At 39.8% G+C, this 26,484-nt stretch overlaps 1 protein-coding gene across 3 annotated transcripts in view; it reads left to right on the top strand.

Moving 5' to 3' along the window:
• The window catches only part of Xpo4 (exportin 4), an 89,574-nt gene that overhangs the window by 57,487 nt on the left and 5,603 nt on the right, over window positions 1–26,484 (top strand). For all 3 annotated transcript variants that reach the window (XM_031362135.1, XM_031362136.1, XM_031362137.1), the window contains 13 exons: window positions 3,715–3,891; window positions 4,459–4,601; window positions 5,017–5,162; window positions 6,083–6,260; window positions 10,904–11,063; window positions 12,063–12,232; window positions 14,729–14,903; window positions 17,896–18,189; window positions 18,981–19,161; window positions 20,986–21,104; window positions 22,276–22,406; window positions 23,407–23,524; window positions 24,732–24,824. In XM_031362135.1, the coding sequence (XP_031217995.1) occupies window positions 3,715–3,891; window positions 4,459–4,601; window positions 5,017–5,162; window positions 6,083–6,260; window positions 10,904–11,063; window positions 12,063–12,232; window positions 14,729–14,903; window positions 17,896–18,189; window positions 18,981–19,161; window positions 20,986–21,104; window positions 22,276–22,406; window positions 23,407–23,524; window positions 24,732–24,824 (2,085 nt within the window). The remainder of the gene's footprint in view (window positions 1–3,714; window positions 3,892–4,458; window positions 4,602–5,016; window positions 5,163–6,082; window positions 6,261–10,903; window positions 11,064–12,062; window positions 12,233–14,728; window positions 14,904–17,895; window positions 18,190–18,980; window positions 19,162–20,985; window positions 21,105–22,275; window positions 22,407–23,406; window positions 23,525–24,731; window positions 24,825–26,484) is intronic.

Here is a 26,484-nt window from a genome sequence, read left to right as displayed (position 1 = left end):
GCATTGGCACTGGCATTGATTATTTGCTCACCATGGGGGAAAGCACGAAGGGGGATGGGTTGTGGGTAGTGTCATTACTATTAGGGTAGATTTGGAGTTGTTTGCAGATGATAGCAAGTTTGTAAGTACAAGCAAGTTAGTCTGTTTATTTGTCTACTTTCAAAATATCTGATATATTTATATAGATAGGTAGCAATGAAAAGACTATATTTAATAATGTACCTCTAGGTTCAGAGTGAAAATACAGGATGTTCTCATATACTTTTCCCTTATCATCATCTGCCCCACTAAGCCTATATTAGAGTGGTATCTGTGTTATTACTGTACCTGCATTGATTTGTGGTTGTCACTCAGAGTCTGAGTTCCACGGGGCTCATGTCTGGTAGTGTAGATTTGTTGTTGTTGTTGTTGTTGTTGTTATATGATTCATGGTTGTCACTCAGAGTCCATGGGTTTCATGGTGCTCTAAATTGATTGTATTATTGTTGTTGTTGTTGTTGTTATTATTATTATTAGACAGCGTCTCTATGTAGTCTTGATTATTATTATTATTATTATTATTATTATTATTATTATTATTAGACAGCGTCTCTCTATGTAGTCTTGACTGTCCTGGAACTTGCTATGTCCACCAGGCTGGAGCTCACAGAGATCCACCTGTTTCTGTCTTTGCCTCCCAAGTGCTAGGTTTAAGGCATTTGCCACCATGTCCAGCCTCCTGGTGGTACAAATGCTTTGGATTTGGACAAACGCATAATGACATATATCTTATCCTAAAGAGTATTTGACTTCTGTAGAAATTCTATGTGCTTCATTTGTTCGTTCTTCTGCACCAGGCTATGGAAACTCCTGGGTGATAACATCGTTCTCCCTGCTCGTGCTTGCGCTCTCGCTCTTGCTCTCGCTGTCTCCTCCCTCCCCCTTCCCCTCTCTTCTTTCTTCCCTGCTCTCTCCTCTCCCCCTTCTCTCTCTGTCCCTGCTTCCCAAATGATGAAATTTAAATGTGTGCATCACCATATCAAGACATACTACTCTTGTTGTCTCTATAATCTTCCCTTCCCAGAATATCCTGTACTTGGAATTATAGAATAATGTTGGGCTTTAGTCACTGAAATTATATTCATTGTCAGACAGGGACCAGAGCCAATTCCTGTCATTTCACTATTTTGGGGATTATATACTCAAAATATTAAAGCGTAAGTGTCCTTTTTTTTTTTTTCTGTGTCTGAAGCACTGCACCCTCACACTTCTCTACATCTTCAGGCTAGTTATAGGCAGAGAGAGAAGTGCTGTAATCATGTTTTGATTTCTATTCCCCTTTCTATAATCAAATGGAGTAAAGTGGGGTCAAGTAGGTCCCATAAGCTCTAAGCCCCTCTCCAAAGCCTTTCTGGCACTAGGCCTGACAGTGCTCAGAGCATGAGCACATAGTGTCTAGATTGGTCTCCTTAGTCATCTGTCCACATGCTGCCAGCAGGCTGCTGGGTCTGGGCCAGAGTGGCCGTGGAACAGAGCCAAGGTATTATGAAAAAGCACTAGCTTAGGTTTCACTTCTCTGGGATTAGACTGGAAGATCCAGTTGCCAATTGTCATCAACCAAATTTCTCACACTTTGCCTGATGAGTTACTTTATTGGTGTACAGAGGGAACCAAAGATTTGGTTTTTTTTTTTTCTAAGAAGCTTAGTCTTTATTTTAAATTACCTTCCAATGTGTAAGGTCTTGTATATTCTACTTGAGATCATTCTAATATCAGGGTTTAATGGAGGCATTATGGGGAATTCCTTTAATAATACGGTTATAAGGTTTTAAGTTTTTAAAAAAGGCTTTTACATTTTGATTCATGTCTTAAATATATACTTAGAAAAATGATAGTGGGTCTTTAGAATGTCCTATGTTTTTCTTTTTGAGACTAGATCAGAGGATGCTACTCCTAAGTCCTGTTAGATATGTTACCAGTCTGTTTATTTTGGCAAGATAAACTGTTAAGACTTGACAAATGATGTCTGCAAAGCACACGCCTTGTTAAGTATATAAACAAGCCACAGATGTTTCTATGGGAAGACCGGATCCTGTTCACTTGAGGAACTCAATGCTCAGCTCTTCGTATTTGAGGAAACTATAGAAGGGACAGAGCTACCTTTCCCTTTGTTTATAATCAACATTGTGCTTTGGATTTCATCTGTGTTTTGTTTTTCCTGACTTTTTAAAAAACAGTACATATTAACTGTAAAGAATAATTTTCACAGTGTATGTAATATACTTCGATCATATTCATCTGAGCCACTGCCATATTGCACAATACAGGCAGTGTGGTTTTCTTTCAAAAAACAAAAACAAAACTGTGTCATGTGCTTCTGTTGAATGTACTTTCATGAGCATTACAGTTACTTTGTTTTTAAGATTTATTTATTTTAGATATATTTATTTTATACAGCCGTCTTCAGACACAGGAGATGAGGGCATCCGATCCCACTGCAGATGTCTGGGAGCCACCATGTGGGTGCTGGGAGTTGAACTCAGGAGCAGTCAGTGCTCCTAATTCCTGAGCCGTCTCTCCTTACTCCCACAGTCAAAAGGAAGCTTCATCTCTGTCCTCTTCCTGAGTCCGTCTGCATAGTTCTTGCCTACCATCTTACTGTGTGTGAGGGTCGTAGCTTCTCAGGTGCAGTGGCATTCTCTGCTGTGGGTCCAGCTCAGTCCATTTCTTGGTCTTTGCAGCTTTTTCAGTACAATGGTTTTTGTTTTTAGTTTTTTTGTTTTGTTTTGTTTTGTTTTTTTCCAGCAGAATATTAGATCAATCTAAGGAGGGATTTTAGACCACAAATAGCTCTGTAGTCTGTTATTTGTTTGTTTTAACTATTTCTTGGGAAATTCCTTATGTCTCAGTGGTGTGGTTTTACTTTAGTATGAAATTTTAACTGAGAAATGAGTTTAGCTACTCATGAACAAGAAAGAATGGGAATAATCACATGAATAGCTAAGATCATGACAGTCTCTGCACCATGGGGTGAGAGGCTCAGCTGGGTGAGGAGAGGCCTGGCTTTCTCTTGGTTTCTTCCCTGCTTCCCTGCTTCTTCCCTCCCTCTCTCCCTCTCTCTCTCCCTCTCTCTCTCCCTCTCTCTCTTTCTTTCTTTCTTTCTTTCTTTCTTTCTTTCTTTCTTTCTTTCTTTCTTTCTTTCTTCCTTTCTTTCTTTCAGTATGTCACTGGGATTTTATCCCAGTACAAGAAAGACAAATGTGTAAGAATTATACTTATTGGGCTGGGGAGATGGCTTAGTGGTTAAGAGCACTGGCTGCTTGCTCTTCCAGAGGTCCTGACTTCAATTCCCAGCACAGATGGTGAATCCCAACCATCTGTAATGGAATCCAGTGCCCACTTCTGGTGTGTGTTTAAAGATTGCTACAGTGTACTCATATAAATGAAATAATACATCTTAAAAGAATTATATTATAATGTTATATATTCTATTTTTTTAGCTTTTCAAAAAGCTAATACTACTTTTATTTTAAAAATATACATTCCACAAAGCCCTAAACAATTAGTCATATTGCTAAAGAATTGTTTCTTTTGGGATTAGGGAAATTTTAGAAGGTTAAAACATGCTTAATAATTGGAAATACTTTCCTTTGTTTTTGTACATAGCTGCATACCTCTTGGAATGCCCATTTTATTTCTCTAGATACTTGTTTAATGAATCGTCTTTTCTTTTAGCTTGATAAGGATGACATGGTATACATGGAAGCATATGATAAATTGCTGGAGTCCTGGCTAACTTTGGTCCGAGATGATAAACATTTCCATAAAGGCTTTTTCACGCAGCATGCAGTTCAGGTGTTTAATTCCTATATTCAGTGTCACCTTGCTGCTCCAGATGGCACAAGGAATTTGGTAAGTTTTAAGCAAGGTGGAATGAAAAATTACTACAGGCTCTATTTAATCATATTAGATAACATAAAACACTAGAAATTTGGGATAGGTTCCTTCAAAGATTTGCTAAGAAAAATGTGGTTCCTTGTATCTACCAGTTTTCATATGTGGGCTGTTAATTATAATCACTGCCTTTTCAAATTTCCAGTTAGTCACTTCTGTCTTGCCAGGTGTCTGATAACATCCTATATTGAATAATATCCTATATTCAAAGAACTAGGGAATCCTAAGATGCTAGACTGTTCTAATGACGTGTGACAATCCCTAGTATAAGAGGTAGTCTGTAGGCACACAGCTAGCTATTAGAAGGTGCACAGAGACGCATTTCCTTCCTTCCTTCTCCTTAGTGCTCTTCTTGCCCTTTGAGCTGCCAGGGCTGCTAGCAATGCTAGAAAGGAGTTCTAGAAAGCTGTACCTGTAGGTTGGCTCTGTCCAGGTCTTCCTGAAGCCACTCGACAGAGTCACAGACACACATGTCTTTTAGAACACGAAGCTGTATTTCCTTATTGTTTCTCTTTTACCAAATAGACTGCCAATGGTGTGGCCTCTCGTGAGGAAGAAGAAATAAGTGAACTCCAAGAAGATGATCGAGATCAGTTTTCTGATCAACTAGCCAGTGTAGGAATGCTAGGAAGAATTGCTGCTGAACACTGTATGCCTCTTCTGACAAGGTACACCAGCCCAGGAACCCCCTGGAGAAGTGCTCTCTGCTCCCAATTCCCTGGAGAGCTTTGATCATCCCTACCCCTTCCCAGCACACTGGACCCAGTGGACAGAGCATGTTATGATTGCATTCTTTGGCTTATACAGTTGGAACCCAGGCACTACAGTATAGACTGCAGGAATTAAGGAAAACAAAGCATGAGAAATGACTTGGATAACCAGTATAAGCCTATCATATAAACCTTGCTTGTTTGTAAAGTGTTACTTTAATTCTGTGTCATTAAATATATATTATGTTTCTTCTAGTTCTCTTTTTTTGTGCTAACATCTTAGTTTATGTTATTTAGTTATATGGAAGTTATCGGTTGGCCTAGATCTTTGTATCCTGCACTTGATTGAGCTGCTGTTTCTTTCCTCTTTTAGTTTATTAGAAGAAAGGGTAACAAGACTCCATGGCCAGTTACAACGGCATCAGCAACAATTACTTGCTTCACCCGGATCAAGCACCATTGACAACAAAATGCTTGATGATCTCTACGAAGATATTCACTGGCTTATTTTAGTTACAGGTTAGTTACTTTTTCCTCCTAATGTAGTTGCCCGTGATATCATTTAAACCTAAAAGAAGCCTCATATATTAAAAAGAATAGGTAGAGCTTGGTGTGGTGGCATATCATTGTAATTCCAGCCCAAAGGAGAGCTGAGGCAGGAGGATTGTGGTTTGGAGGGCAGCTTGGGCTACCTAGCAAGACCCCATCTCAAATATCAACAGTATATATACTTCATATATAGTGCTGAATGACTTGGATACACATGCTGTTTGACATAGAGCAATAGATAGTCTTTAAAAACCACTGGCTACCATGCATTTGGACCTGTTATATGCCAAGTGTTTCCTTCGGATCACATTGTAGCCCCTTGAATTAGTACTGTTCTGTGATGTTAACCATCATCATCACTATCACCATCATCATTCCCAGCTAACAGATGAAGAAACTGAACTTATAAGAAATGGTCATACTGCAGTTAAGTTGTGGAGCCAGAATGCAAGTTTAGGCAGTCTGACTTAGGGTCTTTTTCCTTGACCACTGACCCTATTAGTGATTCTATATTGTAATCAAGGAAAAACAAAAAACAAAAAACCCTTGACTTTCTAAAAGTTGTATATGAATAAATTCCTGCTATAATAGCAGAATTCCCATTAACTTAACAGAATAAATTACTCCAGTTTTCAAAGCCTACATGTCACCATGCATTATGAGATTGATGACTAAACCATTTGTCCCTGATCTTTTGCTGTACTTTTGAGAGTTTTAGTTATCTTAAGAAATTGACAGTTGCTGCACCTCATCTTGAAATTAGCAGGTTAACATAATTTACTTTTACATCAACCTATATGATGTATATAAATCAAAACTGAAAACATTTATAGTGCAATTTGGTAAATAGATTTGTTAAGTGTTCATTTTTAATTTTTTTTAAACTGAAGGCTACCTCTTAGCTGATGATACTCAGGGAGAGACTCCGCTAATACCTCCAGAAATAATGGAATATTCCATTAAGCATTCATCTGAAGTTGACATTAATACAACACTTCAAATTTTGGGATCTCCAGGAGAAAAGGCTTCTTCCATCCCAGGGTACAGCAGAACAGATTCTGTGATTAGGTAATATGAACTCTATAGCTGCACTCTTGTGATTTATTGTCTCATAACCTCTGAGTTGATGGGTAGATGACTGGAGGGGTAGGCGCGCTGCGCTGTGAATTGGATACATGAAAGAAACTAGAACTTAGAGCAGCCTCGAAACACAAGGATGGCAAGGCATGCTAGCAGGATAGCAGAGCTATCCAGTACTGAAGAGAACAAATGTAAAATGAATCTGAATGCAAGACTTGGAAATAGCATTCACTATAATTTATTAAGAATGTAGTGTTTGCCCATCAGTAAGCAGTAATGATATATGTACAGGAGGGAAAAACAGTTTTTAGAAACCAGTTGAGCCTTAACAAGTATGTATTGCTTATGAAAGTGGAAACTATATGTCAGTGGCTTCCTAAGAAAACTGTCATTATTATATTATAGAAATAGTTATCCTAATTATGTAAAACTTGAGAGCCCTGTCAGCAGTAATTAAAAGGCAGCAAGACCGTCTCCGAGAAGAGTCACTATTTGTCTTCCTGTGAGCATAGGCAATGTTTTCATTAATTCTTAATTGTGAAACTAAAGGGGGTAAATCTGAATTAATTGTATTCTTAAAAATTGACTTGAAAGTGGATTTAAGTTTTATTTCATTGTCTTTTAGTCTCAGTTGCTTTCGAGATAGTAGACATGATGATAGCATGGGTTTGTCAGTTCATCAAGGGTTTGTCCTACTTTTTTTTTTCAATGTAAATGCAATAGAAGATACAGAGTTTGTGTTGTTGTTTTGTGTTATTTTAAGGTCAAATATTAAGCTGATACCAAGGAATTGTTTGGGACTTTATTTCCTTTATTAGTATATTCTTTTGTTTGCCATGAATATAAGCAAAGGTTTCTTTTGAGGTCCCTGTTGTTCCTGTTGTTGTTGTGATTAGATTTTGTGATTTTAGCTTTGGTTTGTATCCTGGTGAATGTTATTTCTAGGACTGTTTATTTCCGAGCTCTACCATAGGTTTGTTGTCCTATTTCTTGTAGCAGGTACCATTTGGACCATTTCCCTTATACTAGTGTGAGAGCAAATCATTTTCATATTTAGAACACAAACTATGGAATGTTAGAATAGCTAGATTTTTGTTTTTGTTGTTTTTATCTAGAGTTATTATGAAATTGATTTGATATATGGGAGAAACAACTTTTGATTTAGTAAAAATGTAGTTCATATTTCTTAAAGAAAATGAATTTCTTTTCTTAAGAATTCTTTATTATTGAGTACCTTCATGGGTTGCAAACTTTATGAGCACATGAGATACATTCATGAACAAAACAAGCAATATCTACTCTACTGTTAGAGTTTTTGATAAGAACTAGCCGGTCAACAAGTGATGGGGTGTGTTAAAAAACAGGAAGTGCTGTGGGTGAAAAGCCAACAAGGGCAGGGCACCCGAAGCTCAGACCCCTGCAGGGCTTCTTGCAATCTTAAGTAGTATGATTCACATAAGCATCATTTAAATTACTCCTGAGCAAGGATTGAAGTTGTTGATAAGAGAGTCTTGAATGTGCCCAGGGGAAGAACATTCCAGCTAGAGCAAAAATAAAATAACATAACTAATGCAGCCTGGCAGTGGTAGCACACTCCTTTAATTCCAGCACTTGGGAGGCAGAGGCAGGCAGATTTCTGAGTTCGAGGCCAGCCTGGTCTACAGAGTGAGTTCCAGGACAGCCAGGGCTACACAGAGAAACACTTGTCTCAAAAAACAAAAAACAAAAAACAAAACCCCAAAAAACAAAAACAAAAACAAAAAAACAAAAAAATTTAACTAATGCCCTGGCCATACCTGGCATGGTCAAGCATGGTCAGAATGCTGTTGTGGACCAAGCTGAGAGAAATAGCTTTTTAGAGGAGATGGAATTGTAGAAATAAGTAGGAGGAAAGGTTAACCTTCAGGGGTTGTAAGACATCTTTGCACTGAAGAAGACTGGGGTGCTGCTATACGTTCTGAATAGAGGAGTAAGTCACGTAGAGAGCTTTCCTGATTCCCACTCTATTACCAATGTCACGAGTGGGGAAGTGGGGAAAACTGCCTGTGGGTGTAGTCATAGTTGCCAGCATCCAGAGTAGGTGACTGGCAGAAGGTTGTGAGGCTTTAAGGCCTGACTCATCATGCTGACTTTTGGGTTATTACAGTTAGGATGCAAATTTAATACTAGATGGATTGGGAAGCCAAGGACTGCTGGAATATAAAGTGTTCAACATTATAACTTGACTAGGGTATTGGTCAAGAAATATTAACAACTAAAACATATTTGGCTCAGTTTTTTCTTCAACTCAACCTTTGGATGGGATTTAAGGATGGGACGCCTAAGATAGCAGATGTTTCAGGAGTCTTACTTCGTCTGATCTGCTGGCATAATTCTTGGCCGACTGCTGCTTGGCAGATGAGAGGAGGAAAGGCACTTTGGGGTGGAGAGGCACTGTTATCATAGGAGAGGAGGGGTCAGGGAGGCAGGAGAGGGCTCTGTTGGGTTCATGAGCAGGATTTGCAGGAGGGAAGTGAGCTGTTTTATGGAGTCTTGTAGAAGGTGGAGTTAACTGACAGGCCAAGTTGGGAAGCAGTTCATTTTCAGTCTTAGGGAAAATTTGGAAACAGGCTCTTGGGTTTGAGAGGCGTTTCTCAGAATTCTCCAGGCTACTGCTGGTTTCTGGGCATGGTATAGAGAAAGGAAATGAGGAAGGAAGGTTCTGAAGGACTGCCTGACCTCTATTTCCACCCTCACCTCTCTTCCACTAGACAAAAGCAAGACTCAAGCTCACCAGTGTGTTTGGACTGGCATGTGTATGAGTACCCAAAGACTACCAAATAAAAGGGCAGTTCCAGGTCACCTGGTGTTGGTGGCTAGGTAACCCAACAACGCAGTCCATTGCATCACACAACACTGAAAGGGGCCCAGTTTGGCTAGATGGAATGACTTGATTTTTGGGTTTTGTCATATAACTTAAGTAATTCAAATAACAGATGACCTTAGTACTTCAAAAATAATTTCTGGTTTTTAATGGGACAAGTTTTTTGTTATTTGTTTTTTTCCTCCAGTGCTTACATCTCTTGAGAAAGCAATAAACCTTTGCTGCACTTTGGTTCATTCACAAGTAGGAGATCTAAAGCCCTTATGTGTTATGTTATCCCCAGGAGAAGGCACAAAATTGGTCTGATATTGTAGCTTAGTGGTAGACCACTTTGCCTAGCATGTATAAGCTTCTAGATTGGAACCCTAGCACTGGGGTAAATTGTTTTATAATTTAAATTTTTGTTACATTTTGTTCTATAGTATGCTGTTAAGTATAACAATAGTAAGTCAATTCAGAAGACCTTTAATATCTAAAGGTCTTCTTACAGTTTTATGATCATTGAAAATATATGAAAAGTGTTAATATATAAATGTATTACAGAAAATAGTGCAATTGGTAAATAATGTTCTTTGGGGAAAAAAGTTCAAATAAAGGAAGTTTGTTTTAAATAGATGGTGGTAGTTATCAACATCACAAATATTGAATTACATTGCATACTTTTATTTCAAATTCTCTTAGGCTTTTAATTGTGTTTAAAATAATTTAGTATTACAGGAAAAATTTATTACATCATTATTGACGAACTTGAAGTTATTGGAATTTCTGTTATTCTTATTCACATACACTCTGAAATTTAGAAAGTTTGAGCACTGTTTCATGCGGAGCATGTAGATGGTGTGTATGAGGGGTACAGGGGGTATAAGATAGACACTTGTGATTTAAACAAAGTCCAGAGAAGAGTCTTCCATAAAGACTGGGAAATAGTAAGCAGACAGATGGGGACATAGGAAGTGAGACCAGGGCAGCTATGGAGGGAGCTCCTTCAAAGGGGCAGGGTGGTCAATAGCACCAAATACTTCTTGGTGAGAGATCAGGTCAATAAAGAAAGCACACATCCATCTAGTTTGATTACACAGGGTTTTCAGCCTTCTTGAGGGTAGGAAGGAATAGAGCAGAGGCCAGACTGTAGTTATTAGAGTCCTAGTCTGGGACTAGGACCATTACAACCTGTGCTTCCTTGTTTTTTCGCTAAAGTCAAGTTAAAAATACATAATTTCTGGTATGTCCCTTTCCTATTGCAATAACATGGGAATAAGCACTATGTTATTACCTACTTAGGTAGGTAATCATTCTAGGAAGCTTTTTATCTTAAGATGCCATTAAAAAACAAGATTATGAGACAATATGCAGGACCATGGTATTTGGAGACAAGGCTCAGTACCTACAACATTCTAATAAGTCAACTCTCTGATCTTAAAGCATAACAGAACTTGTGTTTTGTGACACAAAAATATAAACTGTCTACTGGAGGAGTGATGAACAATTGGCTTATACTCTGAACGTTTAATTTTATGTATTCCTCCATTTCGAATTGGGAACTACGCTTTAGACAGTGATGCTGAGATTTACATCTGCGGTTGCAGCCTGAGCAGAGGGTGCTTCTCACCCCTCATTTGTCTTGACTCTTGAAGATCAGAAATGATGTGGGGACTTTATCTACAACCCTATTGATGAAATTTTCACACATAACCTGATATAAAGAAACAAAAAGGATTTTTATAGGGGAAAAAAAATAGGGTTAGCAACTTCTGTTTTCTCCCCACAGGCTATTGTCTGCTGTGCTAAGAGTCTCAGAAGTTGAATCGCGAGCAATAAGAGCAGATCTCACTCATCTACTAAGCCCTCAAATGGGCAAAGATATTGTTTGGTTTCTAAAACGCTGGGCCAAGACTTACCTCCTGGTAGATGAAAAACTGTATGATCAGGTAAGGATATAAAACCAGTAAGTCTTTTTGGGTTTATGATGATGGCAAGTTTAGAGGTAGGATGATTTTGTCTGTCTGTCTGTCTCATGTATGAAAACAAACCTGTTAGCTGGGTTTGGTGACATGCCTTTAGTCCCAGCACTTCGAAGGGAAAGTCAAGTAGATCTCTGGGTTCCAGGAACACAGGGAAAATGCCTTAAAAGAAAAATAGAGAAAGAGGAGGAGGAAGAAGAGAAGAAGAAAAGAAGGAGAAGAAGGAAGAGGAGGGAGAGGAGGAGGAGGAGGAGGAGGAGGAGGAGGAGAAGAAGAAGAAGAAGAAGAAGAAGAAGAAGAAGAAGAAGAAGAAGAAGAAGAAGAAAACAGAACCTGTTTAAGAGAGACAACTCTGGTATAAAGAAATGAAAAGGAGTTTTACAAAAAAAAATATAAGGGATTCAAATGCTATTGCTTTACATTTTTAGAGTATGTCGTTTGATTCTATTGATTTTAGCCAGTATTAAGATACTTTACCATTAGAATAATATGTTTGTTTTTTTTTTGTTGTTTTTTTGTTTTTTTGTTTTTTTCGAGACAGGGTTTCTCTGTGTAGCCCTGGCTGTCCTGGAACCAGGCTGGCCTCGAACTCAGAAATCCGCCTGCCTCTGCCTCCCAAGTGCTGGGATTAAAGGCATGGGCCATCACCGCCCGGCCCTTTTTTTTTTTTTTGGAATAATATGTTTTTATATTGTCTTTGAGGTGTGCATGTCTATTTATTTCAAATATGTCACTTTTCAGTTTGTTAATAATTACTCAGACTAAAACTGACAGAAAAAAAATTAGTTGAAAAACATGGGTGGATAAAGGATCAGCCTTTTGATTCAACAAATGAAAAGTGATAAAACTAATGTGAAGTGAGAACTTCTTCAGGCTTTGAAGCTAATTTTTTTTGTTGGTTTTCTGTGGATTTTTTTTTTTTAGCTGATCTTTCTGACTTTAGAAATTCTTACCTTTTCTCTTAAGATAAGTTTGCCATTGAGTACAGCATTTGGAGCAGATACAGAGGGTTCCCAGTGGATTATCGGCTACCTCTTACAAAAGGTCATCAGCAATCTGTCAGTGTGGAGTAGTGAACAAGACCTTGCGAGTGATACTGTTCAACTCCTTGTCACTTTGGTAGAAAGAAGAGAAAGGTAAGGAATGGGGAGGAGCAGGGACTTCAGTTTCTCTTTAGTGACTGGCAAATGGTTACCGTATTTAAGCCCATTTAAGATCTCTATTTTCAGAGTAGTATTTTCAAACCTCTTCATAGTGTTGTTACAAATGCATATGGCAGCTTTCTCTTTTTATTGATGGGTGATTGCACTGTCTGTTGGCATCAGAAAACTTGTTTGTTTGTTTTTTAAAGATTTATTTATTTATTTTTATGAATATGAGTACACCAGAACTGGGCAGTGGATTATAGACGGTTGTGAGCCACCATGTGGTTGCTGGGAATTGAACTCAGGACCTATGTAAGAGCAGCCAGTGCCCTTAACTGCTGAGCCATCTCTATAGCCCCCCAGAAAACCTGTTTTAAAAACACTTTCAGGAGCTGGAAAGATTCCTCAAAGCTTCCATACACTGCCTAAGCTGGGTGGTGGTACTGCATGCTTTTAATCCCAGCACTCTGGAAGGCAGAGGCAGGCAGATTTCAGTGGGTTCAAGGCCAGCCTGGTCTACAAACTGAGTTCTAGGACAGCTAGGACTACACAGAAACCTTGTCTCGGCAAACAAACAAAACAACAACAAAAAGAACACTGGCTGCTCTTCCAGAGGACCTTGATTTGATCCCTAGCACAAACTTGTAGCTTACAACTGTATGTGACTCTGGTTCCAAAAGATCTGATGCCATCTTTGGACATCTTTGGCCACCGGGCACACACAGTGTACACAGACATACATGCAGGCAAAACACACTCATACACATAAAATAATAATCTTTTAAAAAAAACTCACTTTCATGTATTCTATTCTCATTTGATATATTTCAGTATGGCTCTCACACACACCTTCCTCTCCCCTCAACCCCCATCCTCTCGGAGGGTGTACCCTTGGCAGTCCTGGAACTCACTCTGTAAACCAATGTGGTTTCAACTCAGAAGTCTGCCTACCTCTGCCTCCCAAGTGCTGACATTAAAGGTCTGTGTCATCATGCTTGGCTCAGTGATTCCCATTTATTGGTGAGAACAACTGATGTTTAAACCGATGTTTCAGAGTAAAACTTTTAATGCTTTCTATAACAAATTATAGGTGTGTTTTAATTTTTCTTATTGCATAGGAATTTTATTGTTGTTTATGCTATTGGCTGTGACTACTGTTCTGAATATTGCTCATAAAGATCTCACTTGAGCATGAGATTCAAGGCTGTTCTAGCTCCTTGTCTCTGTCCCATGTTTTCCCTGGGGAATCTATGATTCTACCTATACCAAATATAGAGGACAGCAATAGACCAAGGGACAAGCCCAGTTTGCTGAGCAGTGAATTTATTAGAGTGTGGGTGAGGGGTTACTTACAGGGCAGATGCATCACCAAAAGTAACCCCTCCGCCTTCAATGGATGGCTGCTCATAAGTGCTCATCACTGGAGCTCCTTGCACAAGTTGGGGCAGCCATAGCACCAATGAGTCCCCTTAGTCAGCAATTGAACACCACTGATAGAACCTGGGGGGATGGGCTTCCTTAGTCTTAGAAGTTCCCTGATCCTCTCCCACCTTCCACAGGAAATGGTTATACAGCCATTCTCATTTTACAGTCAGAAAATTGATGATGAAAAGAAATTAAGTAGAAAATATTATGTTGTTGAGCAATTATTGGGTTTAAATAAAGACCAGTGTAACTCAAGAGTCCATATCGAGCTTATGATACTATTCTTTACAATTTACATTCAGGGGACAGGAGAGGTAGCCCAGCAGTTAAGAGGACCAATGTTTATGTGCCAGAATCCACACTGAGTGGCTCATAGCTGCCTGTGACTCCAGCTCAAGAGGATCTGGTGTTGTCTTCTGGCTGCTACAGACATCTGTGCATGTGTCACACACAGACTTCAATATCCTCACACAAACAAATTTAAGAATTACATCCAAGCAGGGCAGTAGTGGCACATGCCTTTAATCCCAGCACTTGGGAGGCAGAGGCAGGCGGATTTCTGAGTTAGAGGCCAGCCTGGTCTACAATATGAGTTCCAGGACAGACAGGACTACACAGAGAAACCCTGTCTTGAACACCCCCCCCCCAAAAAAAATTACATCCGGTTATACCCATATTATCAGTACTGAGGAGGCTAAGGAAGGAAGATTGCAAGAATGTGGTCAATCTGAGTAACATAGCAAGGTCTTGCCACCTCAGCAGATTTTAAAATTAGATGCCATGTACCCCTCAATCCTCCATTCCTTTTATTGTGTGAGTTGCCTACAGAGTTTACATGTACCATGTGTATGCAAATGCCTTGAGAGAAAACTAATCCCCAGAAACTGGAGTTATAGGTCATTGTGAACAGCCATATGGGTGCTAGGAACTGAACCCAGGTCCTTGGTAGGCTCACCTTTAACCATTGAGCCATCTCTATGGCCCTGTCCAGTTTTTATTTTCTTAGTAGATATATATGTAGTGAACATAATATAACTTATGCTTTATTCTTTCTACCTGAAGGGCAAACTTAGTAATTCAGTGTGAAAACTGGTGGAATCTAGCGAAGCAGTTTGCAAGCCGAAGCCCACCTCTTAATTTCCTGTCCAGCCCAGTGCAGAGGACGTTGATGAAGGCTCTGGTCTTGGGAGGTTTTGCACATATGGACACAGAAACCAAGCAGCAGTATTGGACTGAGGTAAAAGTTGCTTCTCTTTTAATTCTTCTTTCACCTTACAGATATTATAAAGGAGCCTGGAGACAAACACTTCAGCAGTGACTTTCCTTACATTCTTCCTCCTCATCAACCACTGGAAGCTTATTTAATAAATAACTCTCTCAAGGCTTACTCAGCCCTACTTGACTGACACATTGACTATTATTAATGGTTTCTGTACTTCAGGTACATTTTCCCAAGCCAGATGAGAGGATGAATTGGTGTGTCTTTATCAAATGCAGGAAGCATGCTGGGTGCCAAGGAGCTAGAGCACTTGCTTTAGCATGCCAAGGCCTTGCGTTAGTCAGCCTGCCCCCCAAAACTGTGACGTGAAGAACCACACACATGCTCTGTCTTGAAAAGGGGATGAAAATTACAGTGCATTTTGTTTCCTGGCACTTCTCTTACCATCGTAGCCTAAGCAACAGATTGTCGCTGCCTTGCATTTAGGAGGCTGACTAAAGGTGTCCAAAGAAGGTGTTCATAGAATTCTTTTTAAGGTCTACAAAGATGAATTTGTGGCTTTTGGTAGTTAGTGACAACCTTTGTTCACAGTTTCTCTGTGTATACTCTGCATGCAAATTTCCTCGATGTATGAGATACTGACTGTATTCAGGTAGAACACACTCCATTTTGACCAAATTCTAAATAGCAAACAACTTTGTTCAAATGAGGTCACTTTCTGAGCTTCTAATTCAACCATAGTGTGGGCACCTTCTATAATAATTTATTTCTTGAATCAAGTGTATATGTAGAGGTCTGGCCTCTGGTCCTTGTGTTTCTAGAGTGTTCTTAATACCTGTAAAGTTAAGGGTACAAGAGCAGACAGTCATTTATGTTTTTTTAGCTAAGCTAAAACAGGCTGACTTTTTAAATCCCCCCCTGTGGTGCTGGGGTCCAGAGAAAATGATTTAGTGGTTAAGAATACAAGCTCCTGTTCTTGAGTGCACGTTTGTCTCCTAGAATCCACTTTGGGTGGCTCTCAACTCCCTGTAACTCCAGGTGCACATGACCTGGTACCTCTGGTTCTGTGACCACCTGCATGCATGGGAATATACCTACCACATACAAATATAAACACATAGCCAGAAATTGACCAGAGTCATTTTTGTCAATTGCTCTCATCCTTAATTTTTGAGATAAGGTCTCTCACTGTTTCTGAAACTCCGATTTCAGCAAACCCCAGGGGTCGTCTTGTCTCTGTTTCCCAGCACTGGGATTATAGGCACTCAGTTTATTCATGAGTACTGGGGTTTGAACTCAGGTTGAACACTTTGTATGGTGACTTGGTTGGTTTTCTATTCTATTGCTGTGAAAACACACGATGACCAAGGCAACTTATAAAATAAAGCATTTGATTATGGGCTTGCTTACAGTTTCAGAGAGTAAATGTATAACCATCATGGCAGAGAATATGGTGTTAGGTAGGCACACCAGGCACTGAAGTACTAGCTTACAGCAACCATGAGGCAGAGAGAAGCTAACTGGAAAGGTGACCTACCTCTTTCCAACAAGGCTACACCTTCTAATCCTTACCAAAAAGTTCAACCAACTAGGAACTAAGTATTTAAACATCAGCCTATAGGGTCCATTCTTAATCAAACTACCACATGTAGCAAGTACTTTACCAACTAAGACATTTCGTTAGCCCTATAAATACTATTATCACCCAGAGCAGGACTGATTATCTGAAGTTGTAGTCTATGCCAAGAATTGTGGGGGAAGGGGAGGGGACCAGACAAGGGCTTTATAATTTGACTGTATTATAACAGAAACTGGCACACTGGCTCACAGGCCCAACATGGCTGGTGTGTCTGTAGTAAGCCTTTACTGAGTTGTCACTCTGTGTTCATACAGTGCTGCTGAGGTGCACAGCACACAGTACTTACTCTCTGGCCCTTGATGGAGAAAAACTTCGTTGATTCCCTTATTGAGTAGTTCTGATTTTGTTTTTGTTTTTTTTCATTTTATAATTCTTTGGCTAGTCACTTGGGAAAATGTGGAGAAGCAGCAGAATTCAAAAAAATGAATGAATGGTGACCAGAGACCCTGTACCCAAAACACACGCGCGCGCGCACACACACACACACACACACACACACACACACACCTTTATGAAGCAGAGGCAAGAGGATTCAAACACCAGTTTGAAGCTAGTCAGGAGCGCATAGTGAAACTATTAAAAAACAAATAGGGGGCTGGATGGAGAGATGGCTAAGTGGGTAAAGCACTTGTCCCAAGAGTATGAGGACGAAGGTTCAGACATTCAGTGTTGCCTAAAAAGCTGGGTGTGCGTGAAGGTTCACTTAAGATCCCAGCACTTGTAAGACAGAAACAGACAATCCCCAGGGCAAATTGGTACCTAGATTGGCCAAAATAGCAAGCTCTAGATTCAGCAAATACCATACCTCAATAAAGTGGATACCTAATGCCAACACACATGTGCAGTAAAAGTAAAAAGAATTGTGAGAGAATAATAAAATCCCCCCCAAAAAAAGAACTTACAAAGAATGGGATCAAAAGAATCATATTCTCAGAGGCAGGCAGATTTCTGAGTTCGAGGCCAGCCTGGTCTACAGAGTGAGTTTCAGGACAGCCAGGGCTACACAGAGAAACCCTGTCTCAAAAAACAGAGGGGGGGGGTGAGGGAGAGGGAGGAGAATCATATTCTGTGACTTGGGTGTTATTTCTTTGTTTATAGCACAAAGTATGATGGTCCTCATGGACAACATACCTTAAACCTGTAATTGCAGCATGTAGGAATCAGAAATGGGATTCCTGAGAAATTGAGACCAGCCTGTTATACCTAGAAAGACTGTTTCAAAGACTTAAGGGGTAGGGAACTTAGTGGTCCAAATAGTCCTTTTTTTGTGTGCTCATTCTGCACCAATGAGAATGTTTTGGGAACATGCTGATCCAGCTTGAGGAGTTCACTCGCATCTTGGGAAGCTTATGCTGTGATGTGCCTCCACAGGTGCTTCAGCCTCTTCAGCAGAGATTCCTGAGAGTGATAAACCAAGACAACTTTCAGCAGATGTGTCAGCAGGAGGAAGTCAAGCAGGAGATCACTGCCACGTTGGAAGCCCTGTGTGGCATTGCTGAGGCCACCCAGATCGACAATGTGGCCATCCTTTTTAATTTTTTAATGGACTTCCTTAACAATTGTATTGGCTTAATGGAAGTTTATAAAAATACTCCAGAAACTGTCAATCTCATTATAGAAGTTTTTGTTGAAGTTGCACATAAACAAATATGCTATCTTGGAGAGGTAAGTTTTAATTCCTTCAGGATTAAAAGTCTCTTAAGCAATGATACTCCATTCTTTGCTTTACAATTAATGCATAGTTATGTTTCTCCAAAATAGGGAATCAAGCTGAATGAATATAATTCTTACTCCAAAATGTTAGTGTTATAGGAGGACTAATATATTAAATATAGCTGTATTATAAGTATATTTTTATTATTCATCTTTAATTGTTTCCTTGTTGTTGGAGGGGTGTTGGTTTTGGTTTTGTGATAGGGTTTCCCTATGTAGACAAGGTTGTCCTCCAACTCACAGAGCTCCATCTGCCTCTCCCTTCCGAGAGCTGAGATTAAAGGTGCGTACCACCACATCCAGCTCCTTTTATTATTGTTGGTGCAGTGTGTGTGTGTGTGTGTGTGTGTGTGTGTGTGTGTGCGCGCGCGCGCACATGTACTTGTGCACTTGAATGTGCACATACACTTGAATGTGCACCCGTATGCATGCACATATGCATGCTAGAAGTCAAGGGTGGGTCTCTACCTTACTTTCTGAGACAAGGACTTACTAACGGACCCTACGGCTTACCAAGCCAAGCAGACTGGAAGGGCCCTCTTGTCTTCTCCTTGGTACTCGAATCATAACCATGTACCACCACTGGGATCTGAACTCAGGCGCAAGTTTGCTTGGCACGCTACCGACTCTCAACCCTTTTTATTGTTAATAGTAGAGCTATTATTGTAATTTAGAGTCGATTTACACTTTGACTCATCGACTAGATCCTACCAAGTAATACCACTCCTCATATTTTCTTACAGTCCAAAGCTATGCATTTATATGAAGCCTGCCTTACTTTGTTACAAGTGTATTCTAAGAATAACTTAGGGCGGCAAAGGATAGATGTTACAGCGGAAGAAGAGCAATACCAGGACCTGCTTCTCATTATGGAGCTTCTCACTAACCTTCTCTCAAAGGAGTTCATAGATTTTAGTGACACAGGTAAAGTCTCTTGTAGTGGTCTTTACATTTGTTATTGTTTTTGTTAAAGCTACGGGTTATTTTCTTCCAGTAAGTCCCATGAGGAAGCTCATTTTCCCAAACAAATGGAAGTAAATTTCTTTAGCTGAAGTGAAAGTAGAGGTGAAGACCTTCCTCTTGTCTAGTTTTGAAATGTGAATTTCAACTTTTATTTGTTCAGTTTCCTTTTTTAGTATAAAAATCAATTTATTCTGCAACTATCACATGTTTTTTATCTAAAAGAAAAATGGCTTCTGCGTCCCTTTTCTCCTCAGTTACAAAGTTCTTGATAATTGCCAACTGCTGCTATTCCCACAAAGCCATGCAGCAGGTGCCTTCACCGTTCTCACTTTACTGATGAGGGAATGGCATAGACTCGTTGGCTTACTCACCTACATGCTAGCTAGTACATTTGAGTTCACATTCAAATCTCTATGTGTGTCTGTCGACCCTGGTCTCCAGAGCAGTTCTTCTCAGTTTGTACATTGAGTCCTCTTTAGCAGATATCCTGCATATCAGTTGCATTATGATTCAGAATTGCAGCAATGAAATAATTCTTTGGTTGGGGGTAACCACAACATGAAGAACTGTATCAAAGTGCCAAAGCATTGAGAACCACTGCTTTAGAAGGGTATTTCATTGGCTTTTCCATGTCTTCTGAGATGATTGCCCATCAAACTCAGCATTTTATGGATACAGCATGGAAAATCCATTGGAGTGGGAAGTACGGGATTTTACACTTGATAGTCAATTCCTGCAGTCTTCATATTTGAGGTGTCTGGGGTTGGAACTCCCTGGATCTTTCCTCTGTAACACCAGACCATTAGGGTCCCACAGGGTTGAAGAGATGACTCAGCCATTAAGAGCACTGGCTACTCTTCCCCAAGGATCTGGATACAGTTTCCAGCACCCACATAGCAGCTCATAACTCCCTGTAACTCCAATTTCAGGGGATCTGACACCTTCATGTAGATAGGCATGCAGGTAAAACATGAATGCAAATGAAATAAAAATAAATACATTATTTTTTGTACTTACAGACAAGAGGTTGGTCAATCAGTAAAACTCATTAGCGAAGCTTATCTCTGCTTCCTTCATATGCTAGTGCCGAACTTCCTTACCTGTTGTACAGATTTGCTCTCAGAGTAGCAGGCAGGAAGAAGTGCAGCTGCTCTACAAACATAAGAGGCTGAGGGGCTGTTCATCCCTGGTGCCTTTAAGTGCTTACCCTTGCCTTCAGTGCAAGGTTTGCAAAGCTTCTCCCCTCGATAGTTAGCTTTACCAACCTGCTAACTTTATCTTCAAACCTGATAGAAGTGGGTCGTTTGATAAGAGAAAACCTCGTACCTAGTATTGCCTCCTATCATGCATTCATAGTTGGAGATTTTTCTTTCTTTTGAGGTTCTCTAAGCTGGCACCGTAGCTGGTGACCCACACCAGTCACCTGTCCAGTACTTGAAATGGTTCTTGCTCTGATGGCTTTGTTGGTTCATTGTTCTTGTTCATTGTCTACCCTGTTTCATAGGCTTATCTAAATTAGCTGGGGGTGCTGAAGTAAGACACTAGGGCATTAATGTTAACTTTGATTTCAAGAATGTCTTTTGCCCTTACTTATACACTGTTACTGTATCGGGTACTTAGATTCTCCAACTATAATACAAAAGAATGGTGTGGGCTGAGCTGATCAAATTTCTCTGATATCCATTAATGGATTTCTTGGGTCTTTAAGCTTGACTCTATTCATGTTTTCAATGTTTGGGGATTTAAGTTACAACAACTGTACAACTATGCTTTTTATTTTGATAGATGAAGTGTTTAGAGGACATGAGCCAGGACAAGCAGCAGGCAGATCTGTATCAGCAGCTGATGTCGTCTTATATGGAGTAAACCTAATTCTGCCCTTAATGTCACAAGATCTTTTGAAGGTAATTGAAATTATATGAACATAAGAGTATGAACATTTCTATTTTTATATTTCTACTACAGTTTACTGAGCTTACCTCTTAGTACATGAGCCCTTGTCCTGTGTGTGCAGATAACTAGTGACTCATTTTACCAGGGACTACTACAGGAAAACAGTTTTGCTAGCAGTTTTAACTCTCTTCAAATTTGTCATTGTTTGTAAACTTCATTCTTGGCCAAAGGAGCCAATGACAGTGGCTGTTTTCCAAGCCCTTCCATGTAGAAATGTGATAGTAGAAACCAAGGTAAATTTAATTTTTTTTTCACATATGGCTGTGCTGCTGTGCCTTGGTTCTTTTAAGGTAGGTGGCGCGAGGTTGCCTTTTACCCATTCCAGAAGCACTCTAGGGAAAGGAGGTTATGTGTTATACATTGTCACAGGATAAGGCAAGGAGGAGGAGAAGGGTGTGTGTGTATCCCATGATTGTATCCCATGCACTAACTGGATCTGATAGGGTGGGTGGGACAGAGGTAGTGGGCAGGAGGTGGAGACAAAAGACTTAGGAGTAGCTTTAGGCTCTCCTATGTACTTTCCTCCCTGAGGAATATCTATTGGGCAATGCCTACAACCTGTGAACCAAGAGTTTTTGTAACTACTCTTAAAATGGGAGACTTAGCTTTGTACACTGGTTTGCTCCGCTTTACTTAGTTGGCCATTGTAAACATTTGTGCACATTTTCTCTGTGGTTAGACTAGATTGCCTGCTTTCCCTCAGTTCTTCAAAGTTGTCCAAATAGAAAGAAAAAGACTGACTATTCTACTTTGTGAATATTGTTTATCAGTTTAACTTGTTTTCCAAGACATATAAATGGGAATACCCATTAACCCAAAGCCTTTGTTCCCAGATCATTTAGTTGTTTGACTGCTTTGTTTATTTGTTCAGGGTAAACATAGAATACCAGACTTTTCTGTATCTCCCATTAGCCTCCAGGAAGAGAAGTCTTTCTACTATGTATTTTTTCAATTACAGCTACTGAAAGATTCCCTTTACTGTAGCACATTTTACATTTCTGCAGGTTTTAATGTTTTCTATATTGTGTATACATCTTGAAAATGTTATACTGGTTATGAACTTGTTAGTTTTTTGTTTTATTAGGCAGTCTTAAATAAAAATATTTAATATTTCTTTTTCAGTTTCCAACCCTTTGTAATCAATATTACAAACTGATCACATTTATTTGTGAGATTTTTCCTGAAAAGATACCCCAGCTTCCTGAGGATCTGTTTAAGAGTCTGATGTATTCTCTAGAGCTAGGAATGACATCGTATCCTTTGAATGAGCATTGTTATTAGGGGAGGGAGTTTGTAGTTTTTAAAATGATTGGTTTTCTTTTATAGCTCAATTTGTAACTGCTTTAATTATTTTTCTTTTTGCTTTCCTCCTCCTCCTCCTCCTCCTCCTCCTCCTCCTCCTCTTCTTCTTCTTCCTCTTCTTCCTCTTCCTCTTCTTCTTCTTCTTCTTCTTCTTCTTCTTCTTCTTCTTCTTCTTCTTCTTCTTCTTCTTCTTTTCCTTCTTCTCTTTCTTTTCCTTCTTCTCTTTCTTCTCTTTCTTCTTCTTCTTCTTCTTCTTCTTCTTCTTCTTCTTCTTCTTCTTCTTCTTCTTCTTCTTCTTCTTCCTCCTCCTCCTCCTCCTCCTCCTCCTCCTCCTCTTCCTCTTCCTCCTCTTCCTTCTCCTCCTCCTTCTCTTCCTCCTCCTCCTTCTTCTTCTTTCTTCTTTCTTCTTCCTTCTTCTTCTGAGACAGGGTTTCTCTGTGTAGCTTGGCTGTCCTGGAATTCACTCTATAGACCAGGCTGGTCCTAAGCTCATATATCCACCTGCCTCTGCCTACTCAGTGCTGTGACCAAAGGTTTGCACCACCATGCTTAGCTCTAATTCTGTTTCTTTTGCGAATTTCTATTGATTTTTTTTTTCTCTTTTCATCTAACACCTGGCCCTCAGGTCATTCTTTCATTAGGTCATGTGGTGTATTGCAGTTGGTTCTCTATTCTTAGCTTCCTGACATTATAATGTCATCATTTGTATAAATCAGCTGCAGAAACAAGCTAGACTTCACTGGATCTGGAAACTCTCAGAGGCCATCTCATATGGAATACTTCTTTTCTCACTCATTTGAGACACTGCAATCTGACCTGCCCCCACCATCTGTATTCTTTCCTACAAAAAGTCCTATGTATAATATAGCTGTCATTTCTTTGTTTTTTTTTTTCATCTTCCATAAAGTCAGGTATATTTGATATAGTTTGCTCTTTGACCATTGTGTTCAGAATGAGTTCAGAAGTATGCCAGCTCTGTCTCGAGGCCTTGACACCACTAGCTGAACAGTGTGCTAAAGCACAAGAAACGGATTCACCACTTTTTCTAGCAACGCGACACTTCCTTAAGGTAAGATTTTTGGTGGATAGGTTAGGAGAATCATCTACTTAACCAAGCTGAGTTAAGTACTTACCTGGTACTTGCATGCCATGCCAACTAACCAGGAAGCTGCGGCTCAGTATAGGCTCAGTTACAGAATGATCAAGGCCATCCTCAAACTAAAAAGAGGGAGCTTTTTTATTTATAGGGTGTCTTGTCTGAATGGATGTCTTCGTATCATATGAATGTCTGATGCCTGTGGAAACCAGAAAAGGACATCAGATCCCCTGGAACTGGGTTTACAGACAGTTGTGAACTACTATGTGGATGCTGGGGATAGAGTCAGGGTCCTTTGGAAGGGCAGCTGGTGTTCTTAACCCCTGAGCTAGCTTGCCAGACCCATGAAACTCTTGATTCAAATGAAGATGTACTTACATTCTGTTAGAGAAGAGGAAATATTTTATTCACTGTTTTTTGTAGTTGTATGTTGGTTTGATTTGATTTTGGCTTTTTGAGAAAGGGTTTTTCTGTGTATCTTTGGCTGTTAGAGAACCATGCTGGCCTCTAAATCAGATTTGCTGCCCTCTGCCTCCTAAGTGCTGAGATTAAAGGTGTGTAGAGACCAATTCCTCAGGAACATGTTCTCTTCCACTTCTGTTTTGTTTTTTTGTTTCTTTGTTTTGTTTTGCTTTAGGGCGGGGTTTCTCTGTAGCTATGACTATTCTGGAACTCACTCTATAGACCAGTCTCGTCTTGAATGCATAGACATCCACTTGAGTCTGGGATTAAAGTCGTGCCCACCACTGCCTAGCCCATTTTGTATTCTTGAATGATGCTATAACTATTATAAGGACTTTGATATTTTTAATTTAGATTCCACAGAAAATAACATCTGTGTGTTTTCCATGGATTAAAAAAATGATTTAATAATTGACGTGTTAATGTAACAAATTGACTATAACTGCAACCTCCTTTTCAGACATGAAAGGGACTAGAGATATAAATAATTATTCTGGGGCTAGAGAGATGGCTCAGTGGTTAAGAGCACTGACTGCTCTTCCAGAGGTCCTGAGTTCAATTCTTAGCAACCACATGGTGACTCACAACCATCTGTAGTGAGATCCAGTGCCCTCTTCTGGTGTGTCTGAAGACAGCTACAGTGTGCTCATATAAATAAAATAATTCTTAAAAAAAAATATTCTGTACTTTATGGATGTATCTTATTATGTACTTTCAGCTGGTTTTTGATATGCTGGTCTTGCAAAAGCACAACACGGAGATGACTACTGCAGCAGGCGAAGCATTCTACACATTGGTGTGTCTGCACCAGGTATTGCACCCCTTTTGCACACCAGCTCTTTGTGGATCCAGAGACACCTAAGCCCATATCTCCAAGGAGTTTTCTTAGCATCCTCACGTGCTCTAGGATTATGTTTTATATTTATAGGTAGTCTGTTTATCAGGTCAAGAGACTTGTCTCTGTTAACAGCCATTCTCGGATGCAGTTCTTACCCACAAGCTTGGCTTTAATCACTTGTGCTAGGAGCCAGGTGTATGTATCCAAGAGAGTGATTGGTATCTTTCAGGAATTCATATTTCATAAAGTGGCAAGGTGAATCAGATTGGGAGCAGGAGTTTGCCTTCAGAGAATGTAAAGAACAGAGTATTATTTTGTTTAGTGATTTGGAAAACTGTGTTATTTTTGTTGTTGTTGAACCTTAAAGATCCTAAAACATCAATTGTTATAGGATTAATGTAACAGAAGCATACCAGCCTCCTAATTCTGAAAAACTGCCTACAAATATATAAAAGAGTCCGGGTGGTGGTGGCGCATGCCTTTAATCCCAGCACTTGGGAGGCAGAGGTAGGCAGATTTCTGAGTTTGAGGCCAGCCTGGTCTACAGAGTGAGTTCCAGGACAGCCAAGGCTACACAGAGAAACCCTGTCTCAAAAAAAAAACCAAAAAAAAACCAAAAAAAACAAAACAAAAAATGTGTGTGTGTGTGTGTGTATATATATATATCTATATATATCTTAATTTTCCATTTCCCTCAAACCTTAGTATGTCCAAGTGATTGGTTGGAGAAGGCTTGCCATCCAAAAAGTAGGGTTTTCAGATCCTGACTCGTAAAGCCCCCTTCTTCTAGACAGTTTGTTATTTTCTTGTTGAATCTTAAAGATCCTAAGACATCATTGCTATGCAATTAATTTATGTGCCCTGGGCGGAAAGTACTCTAAGCCTTCCTTGCTTGTGCTGTGCTCTTGTGGCAACTACTTATAAGTAGTTCCTTTCAGGTGAGTGCTCCTTGTCTGTCGCTTTGGTTACTAAGGCACCATGGGCTTCTTCCCCATGTGTACAAGTCAGTACATTTTGTTTACCTTGTCAAGAGTCCATTCTATTTTAGAGAAGCTCCGAAGGGCCTAGGAGGGAGGCTCAGGGGGGCTCTAGGTACTTTCCACCAAGCTCATGACTTGAGTTCAACCCTTAGTCCTATGTACGTAGTGGAAGGAGGACACCAACCATGCAAGTTGTTTTTATACACACACATAGACACACACAGAAGTCTAAAACATGTATTAGACATAACATAAGCATGGTGAAAAGAGAGTACCAACTCATACAGGCACATATAGCATATACCCATAAGTAAATGTCAAAAACAGTTTAAGGGTTTTTATTTGTTTGTTTGTTTGTTTGTTTGTTTGAAAGACAGAAAAAAGAGTGGGCATTTTAGAACAGCTAGTGTGATTCCTGCTGCCTGGCCCAGAAGCAGTACTGTTTCTTAACAGTCAGAAGATTATCTAAAATTATCCTGGCTGCTTGAGCAGGCCTATCCATGGCAGGGGCAGTTCAGGCAGCCACCCTGGCTCTATGTTGTAGATAGTGGGATGGGGGGTAGGGAGCTGTACCCTACTTCTCTTTGCTCTATATAATATCTGATTTCCTCATTTGGATATTGTGGTATTCCAAGAAGCTCATGAAAATTAAT

The sequence above is a fragment of the Mastomys coucha genome, unplaced genomic scaffold (genome assembly GCF_008632895.1).
Source record: "Mastomys coucha isolate ucsf_1 unplaced genomic scaffold, UCSF_Mcou_1 pScaffold9, whole genome shotgun sequence".
Classification (NCBI taxonomy): domain Eukaryota; kingdom Metazoa; phylum Chordata; class Mammalia; order Rodentia; family Muridae; genus Mastomys; species Mastomys coucha.
This window is presented reverse-complemented; position numbering and strand designations above follow the sequence as displayed.